Consider the following 13,789-nt stretch of genomic DNA (forward strand, 5'->3'; position numbering starts at 1 on the left):
TCCCTTGGAGCTGCCAACTGATGTGCCAAGACTACTTCTGCCCCTGCCTTCCCTGCCCTCCCAGCTTGGGACTTCAGTGCCCTGTTCTGGTTTGTGCCAGACCCACTAGCCTGCTGCAAACCCAGACCCAGGTCTGAACCACGTCCCCTAACAGCTGTAGGCTTAAACTGAAAGAAGGTTAAGAAGCGTTCCTGTCTTTAACACTCAGATGCCCAACTCCCAATGGGGTCCAAACCCCAAATAAATCCGTTTTACCCTATATAAAACTTATACAGGGTAAACTCATAAATTGTTCACCCTCTGTAATACTGATAGAGAGATATGCACAGCTGTTTGCCCCCCCCCCCACTATTAATACATACTCTGGGTTAATTAATAGGTAAAAAGTGATTTTATTAAATACAGAAAGTAGGATTTAAGTGGTTCCAAGTAGTAACAGACAGAACAAAGTGAATTACCAAGCAAAATAAAATAGAACACGCAAGTCTATGTCTAATATAGTAAGAACTCTGAATACAGATAAAAACCTCACCCTTAGAGGAATTCCAGTAAGCTTCCTTTTACAGACTAGACTCCTTCTAGTCTGGGTCCAGCAATCACTCACACCCCCTGTAGTTACTGTCCTTTGTTCCAGTTTCTTTCAGGTATCCTTGGGGGTGGAGAGGCTATCTCTTTAGCCAGCTGAAGACAAAATGGAGGGGTCTCCCACGGGCTTAAATAGACTTTCTCTTGTGGGAGGAGACCCCCTCCTCTCTCCTATGCAAAGTCCAGCTCCAAGATGTATTTTTGGAGTCACCTGGGCAAGTCACATGTCCATGCATGACTTAGTTTTTACAGGTAGCAGCCATTGCCCACATGGTATCTTGAATGTCTCCAGGAAGACTTCTTATGTGGATTGGGGCCTTCCAACATCCATTGTTCGTTAAATGCTTCTTGATTGGGCATTTAACGTGCAAATTCCTTTCTAAAAAAGCTGACCAAATGCCTTAGTAAGGTTATTTAAAATCAAACACGTATACAGCCAATATTCATAACTTCGAATACAACAATGACACATGCATACAAATAGGATGAATATATTCAGTAGATCATAACCTTTACAGAGATGGGTTACATGGCATAGGTAGCATAAAACATATTCCAGTTATGTCATATATATACATTCATAAGCATATTTCCATAAAGCCTTATGGGGTGAACTGTCACAGTGACGTCACCTTGGGCTAGGGCAGCAGTGCAAACATCCTGTGCTCTCCTGTTGGGTGAATTCCCCACTGGAGCACAGAGACTGCTGCTGCTACCAGGGTTGCCATGTCCCTGCCCTGTGCTAGTGAGGGCAAATCAAGGTGACTGCCAATAGCCTAGTCTATGCATGGGACTTGCCCTGATAACAGTGATTGGTGGCACAGCGGCTGTTTCCACCAGTGCAGTTTTCCCCTGCTTGAAAAAAGCTGCACTGGTGTAAATTGTTGCTTATAGTGGGTTGTCTCATATGCATTAGGAGATTGCACTGGTGCAGCGACACAAGTGGTTAGTCACCAATGGCTATAATGGGGGCAAATTACCAGGGTAGACAAGGCCTATAATGCAGTGAACTCTGTTTCTGCTGCTGCCTTCCACTGTGGCAGATTCCCATAAACTCTGGTAAACTAGGTAGTGGATGGCTGTGTAGTGTAGGCAGAGATTCTCAGAGTGCTGCTGTTGGTGGCAGGTGTATGAGTGGATTACAAAACAGTGAGTGATCACCAGCTTGCTTTATTTTTCTGTCAGAGTTGCAGACTGGATAATTGTTGTTGTTAGGTATTGGAACAAAATGCCACTTTAGCAGAGCTGTCACACATTCTAAACAGCGTGTTCCGTTTTGAACACACGGCATTTCCAGTGGGGCCATTAGCTCTAAATATACAAGACCTACAGAAGCAGGGTGAACAGCCTGTTTCATAGAACTATCTGAAACAATATTTGTGTTCAGTATACTTTGTACAGAAATATGAGATTAGGTAGCTCATGCTTCACACTGATTTTATTAGCAGCAGCTTTAATATCCCATTTTTCATCATGCAGTGAAGACACAGAATTTGCTGTTTTGATTTTTTCCACCTATCGAGTCTTCACATGCATTTCCATGAGCAGATCTTGTTTCCATGGCATCAGCCTTTAAACCCCATCATTGGTGGGCTGCATTAGCCAATGAAAACACATAAAAAATCAATACTGCTATAATGTATGGCCCTGTTGCACGAAGAGTGCAATAATACAGTGATATGTTATGCATTTTAGTATGCCAGTGCTTGAAGCTCTGAGTAGCTGTAACACTGCAAGATAGAAGTTTTACAGCTACTTCGCTAGTACCGTTCCAAGGCCATTGTTTTCTCTGAGTCCTTATATATTAATTGTTCCAGAAAATGAGATTCATCACAAAATGCATGATGGCTTTTAAAACAATTTGTTTTTCTTATTGCAGTTTTCCCAACCCAGACGCTTCCATTTCTTGGCTCAATACATTCAAACCAGAGGAGATTTGTTGAATCTCAGCTGTCAACTTTATTAGTACAGCATCTATGAAATAAGATTCCAGGATTGTCCGTCACTCTGTATGTCACTCTGAAGCCTAGAATGTCTGAGTCAGTGTGAAGTAATGGAAACAGCTACAAGTATGGCTGAGAGTGCTTATTGTTCAGAGTATCATCAGGTTCAGTCATCACTGGGATTTGTGGTCTGTTACCATCCTATTTTTAAGTTCTCGGTCATGTTGACTTGATGAATTACACCCATGTGACAGTAAGGTAATAGCTATTGTGATGAACTCAGGACAGATGGCTGCAAGGAGTGGGAGGGGGGATAGAAAACAGTCCCAGATGGTTAAAAGGCCCTCCTCCCTATCAACTGAGGAGGGGTGACTACAGGTCAATCAGGTTCAGCTGAGAAGGGGTTACTAGAGATCAGTTAGGATCAACTGAGAGGGAGTTGCCTGAGGTCAATTAGGATCAGCTGATTCCAACTAAGGGCCACCTGAGACCTTTTTAAACCCTCCCCTGTTGGGAGAAGGGGAGTAAAGAGAGAGAGAAGGAGTCAAGCTACCAGTAGACAAGTAGCAGCAAGGGACAAGCCTCTCTAGGAGGGAAGGCTGCATTCCGTCCCATAAGGGAGAAAAACAAACCCAAACCACTGGCTGAGAAAAGGACAGACTGCCCCTGTGCAGCCAAGAAGGACTGTTTTACCCAAGCCCGTCTCACCAAAGCTAAAACAGCTGAGGCTGGTGAGACCGAGAAGGTGCCTTGCCACACTATGTAATGCCAAGAGTCTGAGACCAGTGTGGTATCGGAGGTAATTCAACAAGACACCATTGTTACTCTGCAGCTAATTTGCATGCAACAGTTTCATTGGTTGTATGAGGGAGACTGCACATATGGTGGATTACTTGGTCCTACTGCCACAACATGGGCTTTCAGCTACTAGTTAGCTAATAATAAGGTGTTTTCATGTCATAGTTGTGCTGTTTTGCATACTCAGTACCCTTGATCATAGCGTTTACTTCTAACATAATGATTCAAGACTGGATGTCATAGACGTATGCTAGCTCAACCCAAAATTGTGGGTTTCACGCACTTGGAGAAATCTTATGACCTTTGCAATGCACGGGCTCAGAATACATGATCACAATGATCCCTTCTGGCCTTAAAAATCTATAAATCTAGTATCCTTATTTAAATATTATATAGAAGAGTAGAGTTTGATTGCAGTTTATTCTGGTTAGTTCAGTAACCTCAGAGATTAGCAGTGAATTTCCAGATTTATTATTAACTGGGTGTATGGGTTCCTTTCCTGGTGATTTACTTGGTCAAAAGGTTAAAACTAGAAGGAAGTAATTAAAAGAACCTTTTATCTAGTGAAGTCCACATGATGTCTGATAGATGATTGCGGCCATCAGTCAATATTCCAGAAGAATGCAGAGGTAGCACTACCTGCCTGCAGTGGGTATGGTCCACTGAAGGAATGAGTATTAAATTATTAGGGATTAAATTAGGATATGGAACTTGGTCACTGAGATTCCCTGACATGTGTGACAGTAGCTCACGCATTTTCTATCTTCATAGCAGCAGCAAAAATTAAAAAAAGCTTTGTGGGTACATGTCACTGTTGACTTTAAAGTCCTGGGCAGAGAAAAAGAGAGAGAGAGAGAGAGAGAGAGAGAGTGGTGGAAGGGAACCTTTTAAAATATAGATCACACTTTTATCACAGATCATCAGGACAGAATTCATTTCAAATTGACATGGGGGAAAATTTCAGCCAAATTAGCTGCTTTCAGGTGAGTTTGTGGTGCTGCCTTTAACAAACAAGCTAAAAAAAGAATTGCATTGCTCTTTAAGCTATACAAATTACAAAAAAATTCTGAGTTTAATGCTGGTGGAAGGAGCATTATGAAATCTGCATTATGAAATCCTTTGCAGTACATGTCCTCTCCTGCAGATGAGGACAGGGGGGATAGAATCACTGGAAGCTTCACCGCACAGCCCTGCCAATATGCCTCAGTGCTGTTCAGGAAATATCAGTAGCTGTGAATGGGTGAGAAGGAAATTAGATCTTCATTGTCCATTTGATTCCTGATCTTTCTCCCTTTGACTCTGATCCCCAAAAGACTTATGCTTGTGCTTAGTTTATGTGCACAAATAGTCCTGTTGATACAAGTGCATAATGTAAAGGTCTTTGCAGATCTGTGGTCTACCTTGTGAAAAAGGATAGAAGTACCAATTGTGATTTTGGTTGTCTTTTTTAATGTAAACAGCTGTTTATTAACAAATGAAGTGAGACCACTAATGAAATTTTCTCCGAAATGTACAGTAGTGTACTTCAAACTTAATTTTACATTGTACAAACCACAATTGTTTTTCAGCCTCATTTTTAATTGCCTGCTGTGCTTGTCTTGGTCCAAGTACTGTATCTACTTAAACTTGTCCGCAGATTCTCTTTCATTCATTCACATTTCTTTTGCAGATTGCATGTGGCTCAGAGCATAATCTGGCAGTAGTTGGTAAGTAGCTTAATTTTATATCAAATGCTATGGTTGCTTTTTTTTTCTCATTTGTAAGTAGCACAAGATTAAAAGAAAATGTACCCAGTGAATTATTGCAGAATGCTTGGGAGAGCTGAATATGGTAGCAGAAAGGAGGAAACAATCTATTTGTATTGGTGAGAAAAGAAATCTGAAATATAAAAAGCACTGGTAATAATGATACCTGGATAGCACTTTTCAATGCTCTTGCTGACTAGCTACAGAGAAAGGGAGAGAGGGGAGTTAGAGTGTAACAGCAAAATTAATTTAAGTAGTCCTAGGACATATTTTACAATCGAACCATTAAAGCATGAAGTCTCAAATTCAAAGGAGCAGCTAATCTTGGTTAAAAAGTGGTAAACATTTTAAGTGAAATATTTCACGGAAAAATTCTTGTAGTTTTTGTTGAAATTTTGAAAATGTTCAAAATGTCAGCCAGCTTTATTTAGCATGTATAGTACCTCTCCACTTAAATGTGGCTCCTATAGTAATGGTGAAAGGTTCTAGGCCTAACACCAATGGAAAGATAATCCTGAATTTCTACTGACTTCACAGGATACCTGCTGATGTGCACTGGGACTGAAGCCCCATGATTATAATTATAGTAATTAATACCCAGTTCTTATATAGCACAATTTCCATCAGTAGATGTTGAAGTGCTTTTACAAAGGAAGTCAGTATCATTAGCCTGATTTTTACAGATGGAGAAACTGAGGCCCAGAGAAAGGAGATGTGACTTACTCAAGATCGGCCAGTAGCAGAGCTGTAAATTAAACCCAGGGCACCTGAGTCCCAGTCCAGTGCCCTAGCCACTAGGCCACACTCCTCTACTGGTTCAGGCTTTAAGGTGTTAAACAAGGAATTTGCCTAATTGTGACACTAAGCCCTGGTCTACACTAGGACTTTAGGTCGAATTTAGCAGCATTAAATCGATGTAAACCTGCACCCGTCCACACGACGAAGCCCTTTATTTCGACTTAAAGGGCTCTTAAAATCGATTTCCTTACTCCACCCCTGACAAGTGGATTAGCGCTTAAATCGGCCTTGCCGACTCGAATTTGGGGTACTGTGGACACAATTCGACGGTATTGGCTTCCGGGAGCTATCCCAGAGTGCTCCACTGTGACTGCTCTGGACAGCACTCTCAACTCAGATGCACGATTGTCTGCTGTTGCTCTGACGCAGGGAAGGGCGACTGACGACACGGCTTACAGGGTTGGCTTACAGGGAGCTAAAATCAACAAAGGGGGTGGATTTACATCAAGGAGTATTTCAGGCAGGACTTCACGGAGGGTTCCAATAAGAAATGGTGCACCTAAGTTATTGTTCTTATTGGAACAAGCAGGTTGGTCTGGCCTCTAATTGATACATGGCTAGATTTACCTCGCTGCACATTCTCTGTGAGTGATTGCAGTGTGACCTAGAGGAATGAGTCCCCTAGATGGGGGGCGGTTTGCAAATGAGTACAAAACAAATCTGGTCTATTTCTTGTTTTGATACACTCCATCTATCTTTTACATCTTTGGCTGGCAGCAGACGGTGCAGAAGAACTGCATGCCATCCACATCTCATGGCTGCTCGGTAGAAGATGGTACAATAGGACTGCTAGCCATCTTCATCTCTTGCCTGCCCGGCAGAAGATAATGCAATAGGACTTCTAGCAATCCGTATGGACTGACTGCAGGACTAAAGAGAATGACTTGATCAAGTCACTCCAAATTTAGTCCCTGCGCCCATGTCTGCCCAGGGGCTCCTGATCGACCTCACACAGGCGACCAGGAGCACCTTGGACATGACGATGACGGCTACCAGTCCTACTGTACTGTCTGCTGCCACAAGGCAAGGGGTTGCTGCTGCTGTGTAGCAATGCAGTACCGCGTCTGCCAGCACCCAGGAGACATACGGTGACAGTGAGCTGAGCAGGCTCCATGCTTGCCGTGGTATGGCGTCTGCACGGGTAACCCAGGAAAAAAGGCGCGAAACGATTGTCTGCCCTTGCTTTCACGGAGGGAGGGAGGGAGGGAAGGGGGGACTGACGATATGTACCCAGAACCACCCGCGACAATGTTTCAGCCCCATCAGGCATTGGGATCTCAACCCAGAATTCCAATGGGCAGCGGAGACTGCGGGAACTGTGGGATAGCTACCCACAGTGCAACGCTCCGGAAGTCGACTCTAGCCTCAGTACTGTGGAAGCGCTCCACCGAGTGAATGCACTTACTGCACTTAGAGCATTTTCTGTGGGGACACACACACTCGAATATATAAAACCGATTTCTAAAAAACCGACTTCTATAAATTCGACCTAATTTCGTAGTGTAGACATACCCTAAATGAGGAATCAGTGGGAGTCATGCCCTCCAGTATCCAAACATACATCCTTGTGTATCCTGTAAAATCAGAGCAAGTCTGGTAGTTACCCAGATAGACTATGAATATAATAGTTTTCATCAGAAAATATTTTGTGTGTGTGTTACAAAAATAGGGTCACGACTTATCCATTTTAGGTCCAAGCAGCCCATTTTATTTAGTACAGACTTTTTTTTTTGGAAGAGAAAGATTCTTTGGATGAACGGGTTTTCTGAGTCTTATCTGTCCATCTGCCTGTGATGGGGTGGACTATGCCCAGAGGCCCCCTGCTGGAGGCCTCGGTGTCCAGCCATACCTATCCCAGGAAAGGAACAGTAGAGGAGTCCTCCAAGCAGCCAATCAGGGCCCAGGAGGGCCATATGAAAGGAGCAGCAGAGACAGTCAGTTCCTTACTGGTGTTAGAGGGGTGGTGCTCCTGCCTGGCCAAAGGGAACTGCAGCACCATGGACAGCTCAGTGCTGGCAGGGAACCGGACAGCGAGGAAGAGCTGTTGGCTGGCTGCTGGGCCTGAACTTAGGTGAGCCCTGAGGTAAGGTGAAGCTTGGGCGAAGGTTGGGGCTGCGGGAAAGTGGCCCAGGGAACTGAAAACACTGTAGTTAAAGGGACATGGCTGAGACCTGGAGTAGTTGGTGGGCCTGGGTCCCCCCAGAGGGTACTGGGGAACTGGCCTACAACCGGACAGTGAGAAATGCCAGAAGGGGAACTGTAGTGGCCCAGCTGGAGACTGGAGCCGGAGTACACCAAGAGGGCAAAACCATTGCTTCCAGGGAGGAAGCCCTGGGGGCACGGCCAGATACCAGGGCCAGGACTATTTAAAGACCGCAGGCAGATCTGACGAGAAGGGGTGCTTGCGAGAGGTGGGTGCCATGCCCTTACACTGCCCCTTTGCACCTAATGAATGGAATGTCTGTAATAGCTCCCTTGAGCTCCCACTCACCTCCACAGGAATCATTACCGCATATCTTTGAAAACTGGCTATTTGATACGTGATGCACATTCATGTACTGTTTTCAAGGAGGTATTTATTTCATGTTGGGGTCTTGATTCTAGATTCATAAACCATCCACAGAGCACATTTTGGACGCAGCATATAATTGATTACCCTTGTATGATAAATCTTATTATGAACTATTCAATCTGATTCATTCTACTGACTATGGGAAGGTATCTCACCCCCCACCCCCAACCAGTTGTTCATTGTCACATGCCCTTGCTGATTAGGGACTCGGGTGCTGTTGAAAGCCAACTAGCAATCTGAAAACTCACATTGGGCTTCTCACTGAATTTATGGACTGAAAATTTAGCTAGTAGCAGATTTCTCCAGTGCAAGTGAAAGCAAAGTATTGGGTTTAAACCTTATCTCCCTGTCCCTCCCAATGTCCTCTTAGTAAATAATCTTCTGCCACATAGAGATAATCTCAAAAATAAATATGCAGGCAAAAGAAATACCTTTGAAACAACTAGCAGTAAATTTAATGTCAATTGTGTAAAGATTTTACATACCTAATTTCATGCCCTGTGAGTACACTCACAGACTTAGAATCATAGAATATCAGGGTTGGAAGGGACCCCAGAAGGTCATCTAGTCCAACCCCCTGCTCGAAGCAGGACCAATTCCCAGTTAAATCATCCCAGCCAGGGCTTTGTCAAGCCTGACCTTAAAAACCTCTAAGGAAGGAGATTCTACCACCTCCCTAGGTAATGCATTCCAGTGTTTCACCACCCTCTTAGTGAAAAAGTTTTTCCTAATATCCAATCTAAACCTCCCCCATTGCAACTTGAGACCATTACTCCTCGTTCTGTCATCTGCTACCATTGAGAACAGTCTAGAGCCATCCTCTTTGGAACTCCCTTTCAGGTAGTTGAAAGCAGCTATCAAATCCCCCCTCATTCTTCTCTTCTGCAGACTTCTGTAGGAATGTTCTCAGAGCATAAAGTTAAGGATATTTTTATTGTGACATCACAACAGAAATATTTTGTTGCTGTTTTTTTTTAAACTTAAAGCATTATGGTAAGACCTACTTGTGCCGTGAATTTTTAAAAAGGTTGAAAGGTTAAAAGGTTGAATTTTGTGGAAAGGATTATTTTTTCCAACCTTTCATAACTTGTTGCTAGTTCAAAATGGCCAACCTTTTCACTAGTTAAATACATCTCGCAATCTATAATAAATATGTATGTTTGATTGTACAGTTTTTCAATAGCATTTATAATAGAGACTTTAATGAGCACTGATAAATAATCTATGCTTTATTAGTAGATTTCCAAACACTTACCCTGCATAGATTTCAAATTAAAAAAAAACATAAACTTTCTATAGTAAAAGAAATATATAAATTAAAAACAGCCCCAAACCCTAGAATATTAAAGCAATTTCAATTCTGAAAGCATGCATACACGCACTTTATAGGCAAACACACATGGTGTGTGTTTTTGTTTGTATCTTCCTTTTAAGTTAAAACGTTTCCTTTGAGACCCAGAAAATACATTTTACATTAATTTCTTAAACTTAGTGAAGAAATTGTTCCTCCTAGTCTTGTTGATAGTGCAAATTGTCTTGAATAGGTCTATTTGGCAGCTAATTTTCCTTCCATGTTACTATGGACAGTCTATCGTCATGTGTGATTTTGTGCCTCTTCATAGGTAGCTTATTTGATGTACTACTTCCCTGTTTTTCCTCCATTAAAGTTTTTCCCTCCTCTCCCCTATAGGGTTGTTAATAAGCCCCAGTCTTATAAAGAGATTTACGCAGGTGGACTGTTTGCTCTTAGTGGATCTTTTGTAGAATTGAGGCCGTAGACCCTTCTCCTATTAAAGTGAATGGGAGTTTAGCTATTCACTTCAAGGACCCAATCTCACACTGCTGTTGTTGGGTAAATGGGGAGACCTTCTGTTCTAATCTGGTCATTAGGTGACCGTTAACGTTATAGAAATGTGAGAGACTGTGATTTGCCATATCATGTACTAATTTGAATCTTGGGAGTTTGAAATACTAGCTAGGATGTGGAAAATTGTGATTTTTTTCATGCTAACTTTTTAATGGAAATGTTCACATTTTTGTTTTCAGTGATGTTTTTTGTGTGTGGGGGCGAGGAATCTCATGACATGGAGTTTTGTCATTAAAATCATGCAGCTGTGAATTTTTGCATGTTCATGTGACCCTTTGCTTGAACAAGGATTCACATTTTCACATGGATCCAAAAATTATATTTGTAAATATTGGGCAACTTTCTGTCTTATATTTCCAAAATGCTCTCAATGCTCACATTTTCAGTTTTGTTAGGAAATTTTCACAGAAAGTTGTCAATGAAGTTCACAATGAAAGATGTCATTTTAACCTTGTATGAGAAGGTGTTAAACTTATGATACCGAGGAAGATATGATCAATAACATCTAAGGTCATGATGGATCATGCCATGATCTTTGCATGATACAACCATGTTCACAGTAGTGATGCTCAGCATGGGCTTAAAATTTGCAGGATTGGGGGACTAAAACCTTCAAACCCCTGAAAAAATTATATGATGAGACTTCTTCTGTACATGGAAGCATGGAAGTTGTGTGTTTGTGAGGAAGAGCTATATTACAGATTTTTCTCTCTGTGGGGCTATGTTCTAAACATATGTTTTCTAAGAGAATAATTATCCTGAAATACAACACTTGACATACTACATGTGGGATGTAGAATAATCAAGCAATATAAGTTTGTAAATGTGAAGTTGTTGTGAACATATGCATGTCTTTACTGCATTGTGAAGTACAAGTTTGAAGATGGAGTGCCTCCAGCATCAAAGAAGTGTAGACGTCTTATTAAATTAACAGGTCCTGACATGTTTACTGCTTTTGTTAAATAGTTGTACAGTTTTCCTAATGTAAGCATAAACATAATGTGTTTTCACTCCAATTTTCCTTCCTCTCCTCTATAATTTTAAAAAGAAAAAAGAAAAGGAGGACTTGTGGCACCTTAGAGACTAACCAGTTTATTTGAGCATGAGCTTTCGTGAGCTACAGCTCACTTCATCGGATGCATAGCATATCGTGGAAACTGCAGAAGACATTATATACACACAGAGACCATGAAACAAAACTTCCTCCCACCCCACTGTCCTGCTGGTAACAGCTTATCTAAAGTGATCATCAGGGAGGGCCATTTCCAGCACAAATCCAGGTTTTCTCACCCTTCCCCCCTCCCCCCCCCCCACAGACACACATACAAACTCACTCTCCTGCTGGTAATAGCCCATCCCTCTTTGAAACCTCTCTTTATAATGCGCATGATAATCAAGGTGGGTCATTTCCAGCACTAATCCAGGTTTTCTCACCCCCCCCCCCCACACCCCCCTCCAAAAACCACACACACAAACTCACTCTCCTGCTGGCAATAGCTCATCTTACAATGTGCACAGCAATAATCCAAGTTTAACCAGAACGTCTTGGGGGGGGGGGTTTGTAGGAAAAAAACAAGGGGAGATAGGCTACCTTGCAATAATGACTTAGCCACTCCCAGTCTCTATTCAAGCCCAAATTAATAGTATCCAATTTGCAAATGAATTCCAATTCAGCAGTTTCTCGCTGGAGTCTGGATTTGAAGTTTTTTTGCTTTAAGATAGCGACCCTCATGTCTGTGATTGCGTGACCAGAGAGATTGAAGTGTTCTCCGACTGGTTTATGAATGTTATAATTCTTAACATCTGATTTGTGTCCAAAACCCCCCCCCCCAAGACGTTCTGGTTAAACTTGGATTATTGCTGTGCACATTGTAAGATGAGCTATTGCCAGCAGGAGAGTGAGTTTGTGTGTGTGGTTTTTGGAGGGGGGTGTGTGTGTGTGGGGGGGGGTGGTGGTGGTGAGAAAACCTGGATTAGTGCTGGAAATGACCCACCTTGATTATCATGCGCATTATAAAGAGAGGTTTCAAAGAGGGATGGGCTATTACTAGCAGGAGAGTGAGTTTGTATGTGTGTCTGTGGGTGGGGGGGAAGGGTGAGAAAACCTGGATTTGTGCTGGAAATGGCCCTCCCTGATGATCACTTTAGATAAGCTGTTACCAGCAGGACAGTGGGGTGGGAGGAAGTTTTGTTTCATGGTCTCTGTGTGTATATAATGTCTTCTGCAGTTTCCACGATATGCTATGCATCCGATGAAGTGAGCTGTAGCTCATGAAAGCTCATGCTCAAATAAACTGGTTAGTCTCTAAGGTGCCACAAGTCCTCCTTTTCTTTTTTCTTTTTACGAATACAGACTAACACGGCTGTTACTCTGAAACCTGTCTATAATTTTACTCTATCCTCCTTGTGTAGTGAGTTATAAACAGGTAAATCCATTAAAAGATAAGATCGCAGTATTTTTGGCTTCCAGAATCCATTAAAAGATAATATAATTTGTTTTGGCTTCTTCTTGGAGAAATCAGCTTTCCTCATTTGTATAATTTTAATAAGAGATATAACTTTTAGAAAGAAGGGAAGTAAGACAACAAGACTTTAGGATGCAGAAGGGAAAATATTTATTTTTAAAAAGCAGATTTAAAAGCATACTGCTAACTCCCAGGTTGAAGGAGCTCCTTAAATCTAGGCACTAAGACTTGATAGTGAAGTATATAAAATATGAAGTTTATTGATCATGTCTGTGCAGGATGAATAGTCAAATAGCACTCACTAAACTTCCAGGTCAAATCCTCAGCTGTTGAATTGCAAAGGAAATCACTAGAGCTACAGAAATTGATGCCAGCTGGATCTGGTCCCCAAAGTCCTGTCCCAGCATGACTTGGTCTTCTACAAACTGGGGTAGACCATCTAGGGTGGGCCATTCTTTAATAGTTCCAGAGTTCTGGATAGGAAGACATCACAAACCATCAGAATAGTATTTATGATCCTTTTATTACATGCTACAGGTTGAAACTGAATTCATCTCCCTTGAACTGTTTTTTCTCTTGCAAACGTTCACTGGTTATCTGTTGTTGTAGGGTTATTCACAGTGGTTGAACTACTGACATTGAGTATGGTGACATTGAGTGTCACACGTACTGGACTGCTGCAAAACTAAACTAGTTGCCGCACAATTAAAACAAGACTGTATCTGTGGAACACATTTTCTCCCTGGTCCTCTTTATGCTGACAAAGTAAAATACTGTAGCCCCTGCTAGAGTAAATTGAAGTTACGTTTCCAGTAGAAAACCAGACTTGAAAGGTTTAAGTATAGCTGAAATGGTGCTCTGGAAATGTTAAGATCAATAAAACTAACTAGAGCTGGATGTGGTGGAGGAAGGCACAATACAGCTTTCCCACTAAGTTCTACTAGTGTAAAAAAGATCTATGGCACAACAACGTTCCCAGTCCTTCAGTCTGTCTCAAGCAAAGACTGACGGTCTCA

At 42.1% G+C, this 13,789-nt stretch overlaps 1 protein-coding gene across 6 annotated transcripts in view; it reads left to right on the plus strand.

Annotated features, from left to right (window-relative positions):
* SERGEF (secretion regulating guanine nucleotide exchange factor) overlaps positions 1 to 13,789 on the plus strand; it is a 464,594-nt gene that overhangs the window by 147,878 nt on the left and 302,927 nt on the right. For all 6 annotated transcript variants that reach the window (XR_012639851.1, XM_074954902.1, XM_074954904.1 and 3 more), the window contains exon 10: positions 4,996 to 5,032. Coding sequence is in view for 5 of the 6 variants with exons in the window: in XM_074954902.1 (XP_074811003.1) it covers positions 4,996 to 5,032 (37 nt within the window). In the remaining variant the exon portion in view is untranslated. The remainder of the gene's footprint in view (positions 1 to 4,995; positions 5,033 to 13,789) is intronic.

Source organism: Natator depressus, chromosome 6 (genome assembly GCF_965152275.1).
Source record: "Natator depressus isolate rNatDep1 chromosome 6, rNatDep2.hap1, whole genome shotgun sequence".
Lineage (NCBI taxonomy): Eukaryota > Metazoa > Chordata > Testudines > Cheloniidae > Natator > Natator depressus.